The sequence below is a fragment of the Tauraco erythrolophus genome, chromosome 17 (genome assembly GCF_009769465.1).
Source record: "Tauraco erythrolophus isolate bTauEry1 chromosome 17, bTauEry1.pri, whole genome shotgun sequence".
NCBI lineage: Eukaryota > Metazoa > Chordata > Aves > Musophagiformes > Musophagidae > Tauraco > Tauraco erythrolophus.
This window is the reverse complement of record NC_141481.1, coordinates 17510207-17530031: the sequence shown is the minus strand read 5'-3', so window position 1 is coordinate 17530031 and position 19825 is coordinate 17510207. Positions and strand designations below refer to the sequence as shown.

Here is a 19825-nt window from a genome sequence, read left to right as displayed (position 1 = left end):
TTCCCCCCTCGGGCTAGAGCCATGTTTGCTGCCGTCGCTCCGTGAGGATTTGGTGTCGGAGATGTGTCCCGGTGACATCTGTTTGACAACAGCCTGCGTTTGGGTGGAAGATGAGGAGCGAGATCCAAGTCCCGCTTGCTTTGCCAGCGCGCAGCTGCGTCGATCGCGACCGAAGGACTGGAAGGAGCGTCTCAGCAAGCAGCTATTTCTTAAAAAAGACTTTTTTTTTATTATTATTATTATTCTCAGCAGGAAGAGCCCGCAGCCCCGTCCCAACAGGGTAACAGAGACCTTGGCTCTTCGTACCCTGGGTCATGCTGAGCATTAGCAAAACCCTGACCGCTGTGGTATGGTGGCAGCTGGCTCGGGCTTATACGGAGCCGGGGTGCATGATCTCCGTCAATTATCTGTGCAGAGGAGAGCTCGTGCCCATGCCCAGCGATTGTAGCAGTGCCCGTGCTTAAAATCCACCAAGGGACACGACCAACAGCTCCTGAAACCTCTGAGCTACAAGTCGGTGGCAATTCTCCAGGGATCAGATAGTCAGAATAAGCCATGTGAGGAGCACAAACCAGCACGGGAAAGGATGGAAGTGCCGGTTTGCAGGCGGGAGGTGCGCCCCGGCACCGGGCAGGGAGCTCGGAGGGGTGGCAGGGGAGGGAGGGCCGGGGTGCCACGGGGTGCAGGAGCCACAGCTCGGGCTGCCGCGGGCGCCGGGCTGAACCCCACCGAACTGGCTGCTATTCTTAGCCCTTTCCTTGGGGATCAGCTTTCAGGACAGGGATCAGCCGGTGAGAGGATACCGCTGCTGGAGGCGGTGAGTTTTTTTCACCGGGGGTGGCCGGGCTGCGCGGGTGGTGCATGCTGCCATAGCCAAGGATAGGATGTGCCCCGGAGCGCTTGCAGTTTCCTGTTTCCCTTGCTCTCCCCTGTCAGCTTTCCTAACTCTTTCCTGTTTTTTTTTCTTCTTTTTGCAGTCCCAATAAAAGGCTCTCGAGCAAGAAGGTAGCAAGGTAAGCTCACGCTCGGCTTACTGCTCGGGGAGGGGGTGCCTGCACTGGCTGCCAGCCCCGCGGTCAAAATAAGTGTCAGACTTCTGGACGTGTCGGGTAGTGCTGGGCAGAAGCAGGTTTAATTCTGATTTGGTTTGAAATAGCTGGATTTTCGGATACGGAGGTTTCTCGCTCGTGCCCACAGCTGGAGGCTGGTGTCAACCGGACGTTTTTCCAGGACAAAAGCAGGAGTGCTTTCCCCTCTCCGTCCCACGAGGGCTCTAGGAGTGGGGAAGGAGTCTCTAGAAGGGCATGTCCCTCTGGACTGTCTCCTCCCCGGTGTCACCATAGTGGGTCTCTAGAGTTTTTTCTAAGACCGAACCGTTCAGTGCGCTCACTTGGAGAGATTTCTCCAGCACCCCAAAAAAAAACCAGCCACCTTAGACACCTCTCTTGGTTCTCTTTTGCTTTGCTCAGTGTCATCCTCAGGGCTTGACCCTGCTGGAGCAGCCCTCCCCGCTCGGCTCAGCTCAGTCAGGGGCTTTGGGGAGTTTGGGGGGCAGCTGCAGGTTACCCCACCCTGGGCTTTAACGCTGAGCTGCTTCTGTCCTCCAGGACCATCTCACGTGGTGCCAGTCACCCCTTCCTTGCGGGTGTTTTTATCCCTGCCTGCACAGCAAGAACTGCGGAGTTTGCTCTGAATCGCTGGGGCGGAGGGTCCGTCCCCTCTCGCTGGCACCCGGTGCCCACCTGTCCTTTCCCAGCATCGCCACCCCTCCTGTTCCCATCTCATCACGCTTTTAAGAATACACTGAGGCTTATCTTAGCTGCCGTGCCTGCCGCTGCCCTGCTCAGCAGGAGATTGTCCTCTGCACTTGTTGGCTTTCTCTTTGCTCGATGCCAAGCAGGATGGCGATGCTGCAGAGGAACAGACAGCTCGATTTGGGTGGTACTCATCCCCCTGGCACTCGATGCGCACCCTGCGCTGACCTGAGTGGCTTCTGTACACCTCTTCCTCTTAGCTGTGATCTCACACCTTTCCCTTCTCCGTTTTTCCTGCGGTTAGCAAGTCTCCCCTGGCACGATTTCCCCTCCTGGCAAGGAAGCGGGTGCCTGATACTACATTTCCTAATTCCACTCATCTTACTTTCTAGGTCTTTGTTAAAAACACTGGCAGGAAAGAGGGTTGAAGGGAGCAGCCCTGTCCCCAGATTTCCTGTTTTAGGACTAGTTTTTTGTCCTGTGTCTGGCAGAGCAAATCTGGGGATGATTTGGGTTAAACTTTTGGGAGTGGAGGTGCCCCGTCTATGGGGGTTGAGCCCTCCTGGCCCCCTTTGCATGTACAAGATGCTTTTCTGGACTGGGGCTTAGGTAAATATTGGTTATTTCAAGAGCAATCGAGTTTAGTTTGTGATAACGACAGAGGTAACAGGGTTTTGCTGCAGCGTAGAGACAGATCCTTAAAATCAACCCAAAGAAAGCCCCTTGTTGCAAATACTGTAATTACTAAATAGTATGAAAACATTAATTGATTTTATTTTGGTAAGGGCTCTTGCCTGATTTTTGTTATCAGGGTTCTGCTTCTGCCAAGAAATCTCAGCTGCTTGAGCCCTGTCGTGTGCTTGGCATGATTTAAATGACAAATGTGCCCGAGACTTTAGAGTCTAAATATATACCCAGGGTGAGGATGCAAAATAAGGCTGGTACTCAGCCGTGGGCTCTCCGGGAAATGCCAGTTATGCTTCATGGATATTTGCATGAGCATATTGTGTAGCAGGGTGAATTTGAGAGCCCACGTTAAATTCTCAGGAGAACTGACGTTCCAAGAGACCTCGGTGGTTTTCTCGTTCACCTCCTGCTCAAAGCAGTGCTGGCTTCCGAGGTGGATCCGGCTGCTCATCGTTCGTATCGGAGCGGGAGGGCAGAGCCATTTTCTCCAGGCAGCATCTGCCTGGGGTTCCCAGAGCTGGATACAACCACCCATCCCGGGGGCAATAGCGCTTTCTCTTGCCACGAGACGACAGAGCCGACGTGCAGCGATGAAGCACGGATCAGCCCCTCCTCGGGGCGTTCCGGCCAGTGTCCTCTCCAGCTCCACCAAAGCTGCGGACACCCACGTTGCTAAATCATTCGCTGGCTGGCGCAGGGAGGTGGGCTGGGGTGTTTCACAACAGGTTCAGGGGTTTATTCCTCCCCTTACACCCGCTGCCCTCTGCTTCTTAATGACCTCATCGGCGGCTGGAGTGGAGTACTCTGTCCTCTGCTGAGTAACACACGGCCTTGGTACGTTCCTAGAGAAAGAAAGCGAGAAGATCGAGCTCTTATCTCTTCCCATTCCAAAGAGCAAGAGCAAACGGTCGCAGGGTGAAGTCTCAGCAGCACACGTCCAGGTCTGCGCTTCCCCTCGACCCGCGCAGCCCTATCTGGGCACGCCGAGGTGGTGAACCTGGAGAACTTGGTGGTGACCACAACATCTGCTCTGCCAAGGACCTGGCCCATGCCATCCTCTGCTGTAAATCCTGCGGCCCGAGAAGGAGCGGTGCAGTTAAATCCCCTTGGGAAAGGAGGCGGCAGCTGAGGAGGAGAGAGAGGGGAGCATGTCCTGCAGTAGCAGTTGTCCCCTGAAATCGCCGTGTCCTGCCGCGTTCGCTCTGACGTCGGTGTTGGGGTGGTTTGTCTCTTGTAGGCAGCTGCATCAGACGAGCACGCTGTCCGTGGGGGTGATGGAGGAGCCCTACCGCGATCCGCTGGAGTGCACGGAAGAGGACATCACGGACAAGGTAAGAGCAGCGCCGTCTGCGCTCTCCTGGAGCGTGTGGTGGTTCGCAGTGCTCCGAGATCCCCAGGGAGGGGTTAGGCTGAAGCCTCTCCTCCCATGCAGCTGCCAGCGGGTGGGTGGGTGCAGGTGAGCCGGAGGGAGCCCTCGGCATCGAGGGGATGGGGAACGAGAGGGTCTCACGTTGAGTGGTGAGGCAGCATTCATAGAATCATGGAATGGTTTGGGTTGGAAGGGACCTCCAAGATCATCCAGTTCCAACCCTCATCCCTTCTCCAGGGCTGGAGGCGTGCTGCCCCACCGGCAGCGAGGCTGGCGGCCCTCCCGCTCCCCGGGAGGAGGGGCCAGCTGTTTGTGGGCTGGATTTTCACTTCTGCTACATGTAATACGATGTTCTCCAGTTCTGCTTTCCTGAGACGAGCAAAGTCACGCGATGCGAAACGAGCGCTTCCGCTCCTTGGCACGCTCCTGCCGCTGCCGCTCGTGCCAGGAAGATGTAAAACTGATTTTGGGCTGGTCCCGCTGGGTTTTACTGGGGTGTGGTGAGAAAAGGATTGTAGGGCAAGATGGGAGGAGCACAAGAAAGCTTTTGTTTGAGCCCCCTTTAGCTAAAAATGAAGGGGGCTCAGGGGGGCTTAGCTGCCTAAGGGAGGCAGGAAAGGTAAAGGTGGGTGACTTGTGGCTCGTGTAAGTGTTTGCTGCGATCCCGAAACTCCTTGGAAATGGCTTTTTAATTCTGGAATCACAAACAGCCTTTTGTGTCATTTGCCTTTCTCCCCAGAGTGATGGTCCAGGTTTTGCAGACATGCTCCTAGTTGCCTGTTTGTGATCGTTCTTGTATGGGATTTTGGGGACCACAAACTCTGTCCTCCTGTGGTTCCCCACGCTCCTGCTTGGGTGGGAAGTAGAGGGACACTCCCAACCCCTTTTCTCTTCAAAATTGTGCACTATTTAGGGAAAGTGAATGAAAAAGCAAATACAGCAGAAATAAGCCCTGTATAGGTACCCCTGGAGAAACCACTTCTCTCTGATCCTTCTCCACCAGCCAGCATCGATTCCTCCTACGTGACTCTATTTACCCATAGCTGTTAAGCCAGGACCTTTCAGTCCTGTTTCAGGCAGCGGGAGGTTGTCCCCAGCCTCAGGGCTGCACTTGGACGTGGTGCAGCTCCAGTGATCCAGCTGGGATCCATCTAGACCTCCAGGTAGGGTATCCTCATGAAGGGTGTGGAGAAAGGAAGGAGTGAAGCGTTTGGCCCTGTACTGATACACGGGAGACATCCAAAACTGAGAAACAAGGGCGTAAAGGGATATTTTAGAAGGATGCTTTAAAGTCATAGCTACCTGATTCTGGTGGCAACCATCCATTTTTAAGTAGCTTGTCCAGGAACGAGCCCTGGTGATGGCTCCTGTGGCTCAGGCTGCCTGGTGTGGTGAAGAGCGGGATGCAGATAGTGCCAGGAGCTGTGCGGGGCCAGCATGGTCGGAGTGACCAGCTTGGACTGGATGCAGCAAACTGAGGAGAGGTGGGCCTGTGCGAACCTCATGGAGTTCAACAAGGCCAAGTGCAAGGTCCTGCACGTGGGTCGGGGCAATCCCAAGCACCAGTACAGGATGGGCAGAGAATGGGTGGAGAGCAGCCCTGAGGAGAAGGGCTTGGGGATGTTGGGTGAGGAGAAGCTCACTATGAGCCAGCAACATGTGCTGGCAGCCCAGAAAGCCAGCCGTGTCCTGGCCTGCATCCAAAGCAGCGTGGGCAGCAGGTCAAGGAAGGGGATTCTGCCCCTCTGCTCTGCTCTCGGGAGACCCCCCTGCAGTGCTGCGTTCAGCTCTGGGGTCCCCAACATCAGAAGGACATGGAGCTGTTGGAGCGGGTCCAGAGGAGGCCACAAAGATGATGCGAGGGCAGGAGCACCTCTGCTCTGGAGACAGGCTGAGAGAGTTGGGGCTGTTCAGCCTGGAGAAGACAAGGCTCCAGGGAGACCTTCCAGCAGCCTTCCAGTGCCTAAAGGGGCTACAAGAAAGCTGGAGAGGGGCTTTGGACAAGGGTGTGTAGTGACAGGACAAGAGGCAATGGCTTTAAACTGAAAGAGGGGAGATTTTGATTAGAGACAGGGAAGAAATTCTTCCCTCTGAGGGTGGTGAGGCACTGGCACAGCTTGCCCAGAGAAGTTGTGGCTGCCCCATCCCTGGAAGTGTTCAAGCCCAGGCTGGATGAGGCTTTGAGCAACCTGGTGTAGTGGGAGGTGTCCCTGCCCATGGCAGGGGGGTTGGAACAAGATGATCTTGAAGGTCCCTTCCAACCCAAACCATTCTATGGTTCCATGAAGCTCCAAAGCGAGTGGGGAGCAGCTGCATGATGCGCTGGAGGTGGTGGGAGTTGCTCCGGTGCTTTGTGCCACTTTGCCAGCAGGTTTAGGCACGGGTGACTGATCCTTCCCTCTCCTGTCGTACAGGTGGTCTTCCTGGAGAAGCGGGTGACGGAGCTGGAGAAGGACACACTCGCCAACGGTGAGCAGCACAGCCGCCTCAAGCAGGAGAACCTGCAGCTCGTGCACAGGTAAGGGACCACGGCCAAAACGCAGCGCAGTGTCGCCTCCGGAGCCTCTCCTTCCCCCACGCCCGCTGCAGCACCCCGTGCCTTCCCGGCACGCCGGCCGCCGGCACGCAGGCGGGAGCTGCTCCGGTGCTGCTGGACCGTGTAGGGAGAGGAGGTGGCAGGAGAGGAGGGAGATGGAGAGAAGGTCTGCAGGGTCGGAGCATCCTGCACACACTGTTCCGGGTCTCTGGCAAATTCCCAGGAGTGCAGGAAACCGCTTGCAGCTCGGCCAGGACAAACGGCAAATATCTCCTTTGCAATATTTTGCTCAGATGCATGTGACTGTAACAGTGCTTTTTAGATCTCCTCTTTATTTTTTTTTAATACTTTTTTTTTTTATGTGCTTCCCCACCCCACGGGTCCATCCCGAAAGGGCTCTGTGGAGCTCCAGGAGCTGGCTCAGAGGACCGCAGCAGGGTCATGCTTCTTGGAAAGCTTCCCATTCAGGAAGGACATGTACTTCATGTCAGCTCTGTATGGACTCTTTCTGGCCTTTATTTCACCCATGAGGTCTGGGTGGAAGCTACAGCAGGGTCCCTACTACCCACCTCCACCCTCCCCACAGCCAGCCTTGATCCCGAGGCTTTTGGGTCCTGGCTGGGGTGTAGCCCTGCGGATCCCATTCGGTATAATCGCTGTCATGACTCATCTGGCAGCTTCTCCTCCAGCACCGTATTTACCCTGGGCACATAACCCCGGCAGGAGTTTATCTATAGGGCTGTAAGACTGTTAAGTAACGATGGTGTCGGGGAACGGAGCGATTCCAAGGAAGGTTTCTCTAAGCCCTGCTGAACTTTGCAGCGAGGGGAAGCGTTTCCGCTTTAGCAGCTTGGCCCAGAAGCCTCGAGCATACTGGTTGCTGGTTGAAGAGTGGGTTCATCCTCACCCCCTTGCTGGCCTCACTCTTAAAAAGGGCTTTGATGCAGCCTGGAGACTTAAAAAAAAAAAAACTAGACAGCGACAATTCCAGCGTGGACCACCTGGCTTTTTTTATTTGACGTGTTGGCCGGCAGTGGTGTCCTTGAGGAATTCATGGACCGCGTTGCGTTCCCGCTGGGATGAAGCGAAGCCTCCTGACCCGCTGCTTGGGACGGTGATGTGCGGGCTTCCCCAGACAGCTCACTCTGTTTCACAGTCTCCTTCACAGTCTCCTTCTCCCAGTTATTCTGTGGGGTGGGAGAAAGGCTGGGAAGAGAGTCTGATCCCTCCCTTGGGATAGGAGCAGTTAATCCTCTCTCTCTCTTCTCTCCGCAGAGCGAATGCTCTCGAGGAACAGCTGAAGGAGCAGGAGCTGAGAGCTGACCAAACACTCCTGGAGGAGATCAAGAAGCAGAGGGAGCTGCTGAGCAAAATGGAGAGGGAGAAGAGCATTGAGATTGAGAACCTGCAGGCCAGGTGGGGCTGGGGCAGGGGCAGGGCTGGGTGGTGGCGGGTCTCCTGGACCCGTCCGTACGCGCTGGAATACGCGTATGGGCTGACGCTTTGCAGCCGCAGCCTTTGGGAAGACAAAGTGCAGTAGACAGTGAGTTTAACTTGCTTAAAGGTGCAACTAAAGTCATGACAAACCCTGAGTTTTGGCTACTTCTTCTACCTTCATTCCAAAATCAAGCCCCTCCGTCAGCCCAGTCTCACGCTTTTTGTTGGCGTTTCCCTGGTGCGGTTTAAATTCAGCGGATGTTCTCCAGCCCTGGGCCGCCCCGCAGCCCGTGAGTGAAGAAGTGGTTTGTCAGTGCTTCTTCCCATGAATGGCCCATGGAAGTACCTTTGATCCACATGTGTTTTCCACCATCATGGAAAGAGGCAAATATCTGGGAAGGAAGAATTGTCCCGGACAACAGGCAGTGTCCTGGACAGGGTGCTTCCGAAGGAAGAAGTGGTGGGGGAGAGGTTTGATTTATTTAACAGCTTTTTTTTGCTGCTTTTCCAGAACGTGTTTTGCTATTTTTGCTATTGCTCTACCCTTGCAAGAAACAAAAGATGAAGCCAGGAGGGTTTTTTACCGGGCTCGTAGTCAGACAGTTATCGTGACAAACGGGTGTTACTCTGCCTGGAGGGCACTGAAGCCCTCTCTGAACTCTGCCCAGGTCATGTCCCTGCTTTTCGGTGCCTAGCGCTGAGGCTGGCCCGTGGACTGATAAAGCCCTTGCCCTAAAGAATGGCACCGGGCCTGTTTGGGGAGGGCATGGCACTGGCCAACGGACTCGCCAGAAGTCATGTGGATGCCCCTCTTTTTCCCCTTGGAGAAGAAATAGTGGGAAGTCTCAGGGTTTGCTTGGAAAAGATAAATCCCTGCTGGCTTGCCTTCAGCAGGTCCTGGTTTAGTGTTCCTAGTGAGGTTTCAGCCAGGTGTCCTGCCCGTGGGATGTTTGGGTGAGCTTCTTACGCGTCTCTGTGCTGTTACAGGCTGCAGCAGCTGGATGACGAGAACAGCGAGCTGAGGTCCTGCGTCCCGTGTTTAAAAGCCAACATCGAGAGACTCGAGGAGGTGAGGACCGCGTGTGCTCGGAGCTGCTGCCGGGTTCACACCTGCTGCCTCGCACGGCCGGAGCTCAAATTCACGTTTACACGAAGGGCCTCCGTGAGATCCGTGGAATGGAACGAGCAGATCAGCTGCTCCTGCTTTCCAGTCCCTCGGACCGGAGCTATCCCACACCGCTATCCGGGCAGGTTCCCAGGGATTGGCTCGGAAGCTGGGATTAACAAAACCCTTAATAAATCTCCGGGACGCAGCGATGACAGCCCTGTCCTGGCTGCTCAGGAGGGGACTCGTGCCCTCTTGTGGAAGCGTGTCCCCATCCCTGCGGCTGCAGCCCGCAGCGGGACAATCCCACTGCAAGGGGAGGAAGAGGAGCGGGCGTGCTTCATCTCTGTATCTTGCCCGGGCAGATGCGCTGTCGCTGGTATTTGCGTGTTGAGTCTTCAAAGCACCATATTGTCTCCCAGATCCTCTCCCCTCGTGCCCTGCTCGGGGTTCGAGGCCGTGCAGCTGCTTGGGAGGCTTGTGGAGCTGCTGCAGTCTCCATGGGCTGGACAAGATCCTCGTCTTTGGAGAGGACGTGGGTTCCAGATGTCACATCTGCTGCAAAGGCTGTGTTTGGTTTCTGTTCAAGCTTTGTGGCAGATGTAAGGTTAAAATGTAAGTGAAATCAAACCTCTCTGCCCAGCCGAAGGCCCTCGGGTGTTTCATCCACTCCGCAGTCTGCAGCTCCATTGCTACCTGGCGTGACCACAATGAAGTAAGTGGTCTTCGTCTGCCGAGACCTCGTAAGCGCAGTGCATTGAGGCTGGGGGTAGGAAAACCACTGAGGGTCTGAGGATAAATCACCTGCCTGGGTGTGTTCAGCCACACAACCTTGGTGTTGATCCTTAATCTCTGCAGAGCAGCGCTGCTCTTCTCCACGGTTAATGGGATTAACGAGGAGCGAGAGGTGCCGTTGCTGACCCTCCCTGCCGAGGACAGAAGCTCTGCTGATGAGCTGCTCTCTTGGCCGTTGTCCGAAATCGGGATTTCAGCATCAGCATCGTGTGTCCTGCTGGTGTGGGATGCTTTTGGTGCTCTTTTCCACGGAGCAGGGCACCCAGCAGCTGGAGCTGCCCCTCGGAGCTGCTCCTCAACCTCTTCGTGGCACAGGCTGTCTGGCACGAGCATCGGCTGGTGTCTTTGTGGTGGCCAAAGCCAAAACCTTTACGGGGAGAGCCAGGCTGGAAGCTGTGAGCTGGTCATAGAGCCATAGAATCATAGAATCATAGAATCGTTAGGGCTGGAAGGGACCTTCAAAGGCCATCTAGTCCAACCCCCCTGCAAGGAACAGGGATATCTCCAACTAGATCAGGTTGCTCAGGGCCTCATCCAACCGGGCCTTGAACGTCTCCAGGGATGGAGCATCCACCACCTCTCTGGGCAACCTGTAAATTTGGTTTTCAAATTCAGCCTGGTCATAGGCAGAAGGGTGCTGCTGTGCAGAGGAGCATCCTACATGGGGCTGTTGTCATCGCCGTGACGAGCTTTACCTGTTGTCAGGGCTTTTTCCTCCCCTATAAGAAGGGGACAGAGCAGGAGAGCTGGGCTGTGTGTTTTCCATCCTGGCCTGAACTGGTCATATTCCTTCTTGGGTCAGTCCTCAATTAAATTCTTCCATATCTGAAACCGGGAATGAGCATTCTCGCGTTGTCCAAAGGTCTTGGATTCCTGGCTGTCCTGAAATTCAGACCTTAAGGAGCTTTATGATTTAATGTCTCTTCTAAACCTGTAGCCTCTGCGCTGGCCCCAGCCCTGCCCAAGCCGTGTCCCACGCCAGCACCACGCTGCCCGGAAAGCCGCACGAGCGCGGATATCTGCCTGCGTGCGTTTGTTCTCGAGTCATCTCTCCCTGCCTCTCTCCTAGCAGTGCTATTTTGGTGTGCGGCTCTTCTCGCTGCTGCCAAAGCGCTCGGGCTCCGAAGCCTTCAGACAGCAAACGAGATCCCAGCAGGCGAGAGCATCTGGATGCGTCAGCGAGAAGAGCCTTCCCCGCGGTGCTCAGCGTGCGCCGTGCCCTTGAGCGAGCAGGAGGAGCCCCGGCGGCGCCGAGTGAAGACGGGGCCCTGTGACCGTCCCCTTTCGTGTCGTTGCAGGAGAAGCAGAAGCTGCTGGATGAGATCGAAGACCTCACGGTGCAGCTCGCAGAGGAGCAGGAGAAAAAGAGGAAGATGGGGGACAAGCTGAGTCAGGAGAGGCACCAGTTTCAGAAGGAGAAGGAGTCGACGCAGGAGGTGAGTCGAGTCAGGGCTGCCTGCCATGGCCCTGTCCTGCCAGCCTCCCAAATTAGGGCTCTGTGGGGAAGCTGGCATCAGCAGCCTCTCCAAAAATAGGTGTAACTGGAGCGTTTGGTCCTGCCCCGGGCAGAGAAAGGTGGTACAGCAGCTTAACTAGATAACATCTATCACTTTTGTCTGCGTTAAAATTCAGCCAAGTGTCTTGGCATCTGCAAACCCAGCGGGGCTGGGCCACCCTGGCCCGTTCCTCTCCCATGTGGAAGGAGCAGTGGCAGAAGCGTGGTGACAATGGCACGTGGAGCCAGCAGGCAGGCAGCTGCATGGGTGAGAGCTGCCAGCTCCTGCGTGCTGGGGGGCAGAAATGCACCCCCCCCACCACCCCCCCAGCCCCTTCCAGGTGTCTGTGTGGTTGGTAGTTCCAGCTGGAGGCTCAAGCAGGGCTTGTTGTGGTAGGAAAGGAGCTTTGGGCCTCAAAGTGGAAACTATTGGCATTGTGGTGATGGTGGGAGCAGTCGGGCGAGACGGGGATTCGCAGCACCGTGGCAGGAGGGAGCTGCAGCTGCAGACCCAGACCCAGCATCTTTGGAGCTCCAACAAAATCCTTCCAGGGAATGAAGCTGCTCTCCTGTATTTAAGTAGCTCCCCCTCTCCTGCTCGCTAGAGGTGTGGGGGAGGAAGGGGAAGCCGTGTGTCTCCCAGGAAGGGCCTGTTAATCCCCCTGCCACAACCGATGGGGTTGCTCCCAGCCCATGTCTCACCAGCCATGACCAGCGCGAGCTGTCGGACTTGTAGGGGACGCGGCGCTCAGTTGTCCTCTTCCCTTGTCCTGCAGCTCATTGAGGACCTCAGGAAGCAGCTCGAGCACTTGCAACTCTTCAAACTGGAAGCTGAGCAGCGAAGAGGCAGGAGCAGCAGCATGGGGCTCCAGGAGTACAACAGCAGGACGCGGGAGACGGAGCTGGAGCAAGAGATCAAGCAGCTCAAGCAGGTACGCAGGGCTGGGCAGGGAGGGAAGCGTCCTGGCTCTGCTCGGGCTGCGGAAGGGGATGCCAGTTCCCTGACACTGAGGAGCGGTCAGTGGGGCCCCAGAGGATCCCGAGGAGCCAACCATGGATCCAGCAGCCTGCTGCTTTCTTGTGCTTCTGTCCTGGGACAGCAGAGGTTGGCTTCTTCCTCTGAAGGACAGCACGGACACTCAAGAGCCCCTGGATCTTCCCAATGCGTTGTGTGCTTCCAGAGGTTCTCCAGGCTCTGTCGAATCGGAGTCAGGAGATGGAGTGCTGTTCCCAGCGCTGTGTGACTGCTGGTTAGGATGAAAGCCTCTGCCTTCCCTGTCCAACTGGGATCTGGGAGCACCATGTGCTTCAGCACCGGCTGATGTTTGTCTGTTGTGAACAGGATAACAGGAACCTGAAGGAGCAGAACGATGAACTGAATGGGCAGATCATTAACTTGAGCATCCAGGGAGCCAAGAACCTCTTCTCAGCCTCCTTCTCCGAATCCCTGGCAGCGGAGATCAGCTCGGTCTCCAGAGATGAGGTACGTGCCACGGGGTACTGCTTACTTCAAACTGCATCTTCCTGGGGTGGCTGGTGCATCTTGTCCCCGCTCAGCCAACCGAGGGCCTGGGAGGAGCTGATGTGGCCCTGTCTGTGGTACAGCTCACTCCCAAAATTCCCTTGAAAGCTGTTGTGAGCAAAGAAATACCCACACGACTGTTTGAAGAGCTTGCAGGACTTACCCTGCCTGCCAGCCCTTCTTCCTGGGAACAGGGGAAGCTGCTCCCTTCCAGTTTGCTGATACTGGCAGCTCAGTTTTCCCTGCCCTGTGACTGCCTTCCCCTTCCTGGGACAGACCAGTGAGCACGGGGTGGGCTGTCTGGCTGTCTGGAGCTGTCTTAGAACAGATCTTGAGAAAAGATCTTGGCTTCTCTGGCACGTGTTCTCCCTGCTCCATGGCTCAGCCTGCCGTGGCTGCGCTCCCCACCTGCATCTCTGGCTTCGGTGGCCGAGCGCTCGCCCGTGCGGTTTGGAGATCTGGGGATGCAGGAGAATGTCAGGGGAGACCCATCGGGAGTAAGAGCATCCCACAGGGAGTTCAGCTGAGTGTTAGGGAGCCCACAGCACCCTCTGCTCCGTGGCAGTCACATGTGAAAGGCTCGTATGTGGCCAGGAACATCCCGAGCCAGAACAAAGAAGGGAGGGAAACCTCCGTGGGTGCACGGAGCCACGAGAAGCTCGGCTTCTGCCCCTGGGCAGCAGCAGGCACTGACCGCTCGCTCCCTCTCTCCTTCCCTCGCAGCTCATGGAAGCGATTCAAAAGCAAGAGGAGATCAACTTCCGCCTGCAGGATTACATCGACCGCATCATCGTGGCCATCATGGAGACGAACCCCTCCATCCTGGAAGTGAAGTAAGGGCGGCCGAGAGCCGCCGGCCGTGCGCTCGCCGATGGGTGTGGATTTGGTGCTCTGAGAGGATAAAGAGGAACTCGAAACGTCTTTGCTCTTGATGAAGGCACGAGGAGGCATCGCGTCGGGTCGGCGGGTGAATTAACCAGCGGACCAGGGAAAAAGAAAACCAGCAGCGAGGCTTTGTTGTCTGACTTCGTTATTTTGAAACCCTTCTGGTTTTGAGGGGCGAAAGGGAACCTGGAGAAGAAACACAGGCAACGCACGGCTGGAGGAAGCTACCCGTGAAGCTGGGAACTGTCCCCGCAGCGGCGCCAGAGCCTCTGGCACACGGGGTGCGAAGAGGAGCTTGGCACCGCGAGGGTTTCTCCGAACTGCGGGATAACGGGATGGGGAAGGAAGCAGCGGCGCTGACGTTTTCCCTCGCTGCCCTGTCCAGCCCAAGTATCTGCTGTGCCAAAGTGTCCCTGACACACTCACTCACTCACTGGGGCAGATCTGGGAAAGAGGGAAGCGTGTCCCGAACTTGTAGAGGGTTTGTTTTGGTTTGGTTTTGGTTTTGTGGTTGTTTGTTTTTTTTTTTTTTTTTTAATTAACTTAATGCAAATGTCCCTGTTCAGCTGGTGCAGTTAATCCTTGCCCTGCCGCTTCTGCTCAGGAAGGGGTTGCGTGCAGGGAGCTCCCTGGCTCCTCTCTCGCTTGCCAGCGGCAGAAGGAGGCAGAGGAGCGGCCAGTTTCGGGACAGGGCGTAAGCGCACTTTGTCACCTGCCTCCTTATTTATTTTTGCTGTCCGTGGCTCACTACCGTCGGCACGCCTTGGCATTGGCAGCCCCGCTGCCCTCCTCCCCGCTCCGGCTCTTCTCCCGGCTGCCAGGGGGGTGTGTGGGTGCTCATAGAGCTGGGCTGGCTCTGGGAGGAGATGTGCCCTGGGCCCCAGCTGCAAACACACGGGTGCTGTCTGTCTGTCCAGCCTGCAGGGACTGGAAGAAAAGGCTGCAACTCTTCAACTTGCACTGGAGCCTGGTCCTGGCTGCCTCTCTCCATCCCGGCTCGGCTCACCCGGCCCGGCGCGGAGAGGGCTGAGCTCTCCACGTCACCTCCCAAGGTCCCTGGCGTGGGGACAGTGACCTGTGCCATTCCCCTCCGGAGCAGGGCTCTGCCAGTGAGAGCTGCAGTCCTGGAGGGAGAGCCCGCTCCGGCCACCTTTCGCTGCCGTTTCCCTGTGCTGCGGCAGGGGATGGAGCAGCTGCTCTCATTTTTCGGTCCCTGGCATCAGCCTGGGCTGAAACCTCTATGCCGTTGGGGAGAGGAGACCAGAGGACACAGCAGCATCTCCCTGGGAAACAAAAGCCATGTTTACATCGGACAGCTTTTGGCTCGCTGGCACAAGCGGCCGGGGCGCAGCGTGACCCCGGGGAGCAGCCGCTTTAACCCACCCGCTCCTCTCCGGCTCCGGGGAGGAGGCAGCCAGCGGACTCCCGAGGATCCGGCTTCTCTGAGTACATCGGGCCCCAAAAAGCGGTTCTTCTTCCTGCTTGTCAGGTTCTAGAGATGCCGGAGCATCCTGGAAGCAGAAGCTGCAGCAATTCCTTGGCCACCGGCTGGGATGGTACCTGCTCCTGCCCAAAACGCTTCCAGCACGTGGCACATCTCCCTTCCCACGCTGGCGGAGCGGCTGCTGACCCTTTGTCCCCGGAGGGTGCCGCTGGCCAGGGGAGGTGGCGGCTGCCACAGCCTTAGTCCCTGCTGGGGGGTCCCCGGGGGCTCCGGCGTCCGAGAGCCGAGACCTGGAGCCGGCCGATCCGCCGCTCCCTCTTCCACCCTCTCTTAAAACACGTCGCCTCTGGGTGCTCAACCCCCCGTGGCCTTGTGCCAGGCGCAGCGGGGTGGGGGGCAAGCCCCAAAAAGCTTGGGCGAAGGGGGCAGCCGGAGCTCCGCATCCCCATCCCGTCCACCCGGCCCTCCTCAGCATCCCCTCCCCTCCCTGCCCCGAGTCCGCGGGAAGAAGCCACGTAATGTACATTTCCAGAGAAGTTTTGGGTGTAAATCAGTGTATACTTGGAGAGGGAAAATTTTTCTATCTTGTAGAGTAGGTATTTTTATAGAATGAAGGTTGATCATTTTTTTAATACTTTAAAGAAGAGAGAAATGTATCTGTGTATACACAAAAGCATATATATATATATGTATAAATATATAAATATCGGAGATCTGCCTTTCTCGACTTGGGATCATGGATCCCCAGTTCTCAAACAATCATCTTTTTTCCTGTCGCTCACAAAGAGGTACTGTAACTGTAAATAAGCACCGGGAAAAAGTTTTAAGCAAACAAAGCACTGACTTGCACATTCACCATGCTTTAAAGTCCCTATGGAAAAAAAGAAAAAAAGAAAAAAAAACAAAAACCACCAAACCTGTACTTCCCGAACATGTTCCTCTTTTCCCCACCGGTATGTGAAGGAAGTCTCTCCCCCCCAAAAAAAGAGGCAAAAACAGTATTGTCTTAAACGATGTATCAATTCTTGTCAGATTAAAAGCTGTTACTATTCCTGCCTGGAGACTTTCTTTTCCCAGGGGCAGCTTTGACCATCAGAGCAGCTGACTGGCTCCCCAGCAGGGCTGGGTGGGAGTGGAAATGTCCCTGTCCCAGAGAGTGCCCCGATTTTGGGGAGGATGAGGATGGGGGAGGCCAAACCGCCCCGGCTGAGCTGTGCAGGTAGGGGGAGGGGGGGGGGGGATTCACCCTTCGCTATCCCGGTGGGGTGGGGGACCTTGGGAGCGTGTCCCCCTTCTCTGGAGGGTTTGGGGAGGCTGAGCTGGGGCCAGGCTGTGGCTCAGCACCATCAGGGACGTGCTTGGGGTCTGCTCCAGGTGAGGACATGGATGTTTTTCCCTTTTCTATGCTGTGCTAAACCCCTCCAAGCACTCAGCTGCTCCGAACCACCCTCAAAATCCCTTAAATACTCTTAAACCACCCTGCTGAGGTGCTCCACACCCCTCGAAGCTTCTCTCCACCTCCTCCCAGCCCGTGAGCCGCCTCAAAGGGCTCAAACCTGCAAAATACCTTCTCAAATCCTGCAGCACCTCCAGACTATTGCTATGAGCTTGGAAGCAGCCCCAAAGCTGCTGCAAAAAGCTCCGAGTGCCTCTGCGTGCTGGGAAATGCCTCTAACGCACTCTGAGCTCCCTAAAACACCCTGAATTATTTCAAACTGCTCCACATTCCTCTGAACCGCTCTAAAACATCCCTGAACATCTCTAAAACATCCCTGAGCTGCTCTAAAACACCTCTGTAGTTCTCTAAACGGCTCTGCACCCTTCTAAGCAGCTCCAGCGTGCCCCAAGATTTCTCTAAATGCCTCCAAAAAATCCTTTTAAAATTTCTCTGGAAAGCTCGACCTCCGGCAGCGTGAAGCTGCTCTAGAAATCAGGTAAGGAAACGGCTTCGGGGGCACTGGAGCGGTGCTGGGTCAGTTCAAGGAGCTGTGAACCACTGGGAGCTCTGGAAGGACGGATCTTTGGGCAGCGCTGAAGCACTTGAATTGCTCAAATAGCTCTCAGGCTCCGAAAACCAACCCTGAAAGGCACCAAGATGCTAAAAGTGCTTGGAGCGGCTCGAAGTAGCTCTTCAAGTCCTCTAAACTCTTCTAAAGCTCCTTGAAATAGCTCAAAATGGATGATAAAAAAAGATCTCGTAGCAGCTCTGAAGCACTCTGAGCCTCCTCTGCGTGGCTGTGAAACACCTCAAGTGCTCGAACGTGCTCCGAAAGGCACCTGAAACTCCTCCAGATTTTTCCAATGTCCCTCTCAACAGCATGAAAACTTTGCAGTAACGTCTCTAAACTTCTCAAAACAGTTCAAAATCACCCTCAATCCCCTCCAAATAACACCAAGGAGGTGTAAGCAACCCTGAAACTGCTCCGTGCTGCTCCAAAACTGCTCTAAAACATGTCAAATAGTATCTGTAGCTGCTTGGAAGTGCTCAAGCTCTTCTGCACATCCTCTGAAAAGGTCTCTAAAGGTCTTGAAATCTGTCCAGCCTCTTGGAAGCGGCTCCAGAAAAGCCCTAAAGCTCTGGAGATCACATCCTTCAGAACAGCTCTGGAGCTGATCCGAAACTGCTGCTCTACAGCGCGGCGAGGTCTCGGCACCGCACCAGCCAGCCCCGGAGCAGCTCAGGGCAGCTCCTGGTTATTATTTATTATAAACAAAGAAAGAAATGCGTTTCAATAAATATATTTTCTGTAGGGTCAGAGATCTGGGGAGCTTTTGTAGCTCCAGAACTCCTCGGGGAAGCTGAGCAGCTTCTGAAATGCTGCTCTGAGTGTTGGCCGAAGAAGCTCTGGCTTCTCCCTGTTTTGACGGGATGCTCTGGCCACCGGCAGAGGAAACCAGTGGGCACCGAGTGCGGGGCAGACCCTGGGTGAAGTGCCAGCCCAGAGTGCACCTGCAGCATCCAGCTGTGCTGTTGCTCCCATCTCCCCTGCCTGCTCTCCCTCTCCTCTTTTTTGGGTCAGGCCATAAATCGCCCCTGATTTCATCGAATATACCAGTGCCAGAGCCCAGCACCTCCAGATCTGCCTCGGCCGTGCGCTGGCTCCAGCTGGGATGGGTGCTTTGCAGGAAGGGTGCTGTTCCCGGGATGCCCTCCGGTCGCTTTGGGTTCCCCACGCGTGGCACTGGTGCCAACCCACTGCTCTCAGCCTCGGCGGTGGGAGCGCAGTGCTCAGCACCAACAGCCCCTGGGTGCTTTGCCGGTGCGGGCAGGGCCACCACGACCACCCAGCCCAGCTCCCTGTCACCCAGCTCGGGGGGGGCTCATCACTGCCCTGGCACGAGCCGCGATATGACAAAGCCACCGGGAAAGCTTGTCCCACCCCAGCCCCCCTGTGCACCCAAAACCCATCAGGGTGGCTGGTGAGAGCCCACCCAGCCCTTCCCCAGGGAGCCAGCGGGCAACGTCTCTAAAACCTGGCCACGACCAGGGCTGCGGCCACCGTGTGCCCCCCGGCACGGACGCGGCAGCGGGGCCGCATCCGGCGGGACCCCGCGGGGCCGGGGCCCGGCTGCGCCCCCAGCCCGGGCCCAGCGCAGGAATGTGCCGCAGCCGGTGGGTGTTTACTCGCGGCGGGAGGATGGTGAAGAGCAGAACCTGCGCGGCGGGAGCCCTGTTTGGAGAAGGGATTTCCAGCTCCTTCCCCTTCCACATCTGCTGCCCATCGCGGGATGGGGCTGGGAGGGGGGTTAACCCTTGGCAGCCAGGGTGGGAGGTGGATGAATGATGGGTGATGCTCCCCACCCCGCTCCTCCCCGAGCATCCCGTAAGGGCAAGGAGGGCGGCCCCGGTGCAGACCCTCACCCTCGGGGCCACCCGGGATGCTCACGGGGAGCGCGGGCCGCTGCGGCTGGTCCCCGGGGATGCTCCGGGAGCTCAGGCACGGGACACAGGGCTCGGCGGGGACAGCCGCGCCAGGGGACAGGAACACCGCAGCGAACACCCCGCACACCCAGCCGGCAGCCGAGGACGGGCAGCCCGGCCTGCACCGATGCGTTCTACTGCCCCTACTCCAAACTAGAAATCCCTGGGGGAGCAGCGCCTACGGTGTACAGCCTGCCCGGGAACCCCCCCGCCTGTCTGGATCCCCCTCAGCCTGCCCTGGTCTCTCCCAGTATGCCCTGAACCCTCTCCCCCAGCCTGCCCCAGACCCCAGCCTGCCCTGAATCCCCCCAGCCAGTCCAGGACCCCCAGCCTGCCCTGGTCCCCCCCAGCCTGTCCTGAACCCCCTTGCAGAGGAGCACCGGGGGGGTGCAGGCAGAGGAGCCCCCTCGCTCGCCCTGCGCAGGGGTCGCGGAGCCGAGCGCGGGGTCCCCAACTCCGGCCATTGCTGCCGGGCGCTGCAGGGGGGTCCCTCCTCCCCCAGGGCTCGGGGGCATCCCCGGCCGGAGCAGAGGCGAGGGGCTGCAGCATCCCAGTGCCCTGGGGTCGGTGGGACGGGGCCGGTGCCGATGGGACCAGCCGAGCCCGTGGGAGGGGGCTGGCGGCGGGACCGGCGGAGCTCCGGGGGCCGGGCCCGGCGAGCCGGAGGGGAGGGGAGGGGGTCCGGCCGGGGCGGGGGCGCGGGCAGCACCTCCCCCTCCCCTCCCTCTCTCTTTCCCTCCCCTCCCCCCGTGCTGGTCCCCTCCTCCTTCCCCTCCCCGCCGAGGGTAGCCGGCGCCGTCCCGTCCCGTCCCGGGGCTCGGCGGGCTGAGCTGCGGCTTCGCTCCGCTCCGCCCGGCGCTGCCGCCGCCTCCCC

General features: G+C 57.3%; 1 protein-coding gene across 1 annotated transcript in view; it reads left to right on the top strand.

Annotated features, from left to right (window-relative positions):
• The window catches only part of RAB11FIP3 (RAB11 family interacting protein 3), a 74307-nt gene extending 60770 nt beyond the window's left edge, over window positions 1–13537 (top strand). Inside the window, exons 7-15 of the mRNA XM_086621940.1 lie at window positions 978–1013; window positions 3679–3772; window positions 6225–6328; window positions 7622–7762; window positions 8771–8852; window positions 10982–11119; window positions 11955–12110; window positions 12521–12661; window positions 13424–13537. Of these exons, the coding sequence (XP_086478066.1) occupies window positions 978–1013; window positions 3679–3772; window positions 6225–6328; window positions 7622–7762; window positions 8771–8852; window positions 10982–11119; window positions 11955–12110; window positions 12521–12661; window positions 13424–13537 (1006 nt within the window). The remainder of the gene's footprint in view (window positions 1–977; window positions 1014–3678; window positions 3773–6224; window positions 6329–7621; window positions 7763–8770; window positions 8853–10981; window positions 11120–11954; window positions 12111–12520; window positions 12662–13423) is intronic.
• Window positions 13538–19825: the final 6288 nt, after the last annotated feature.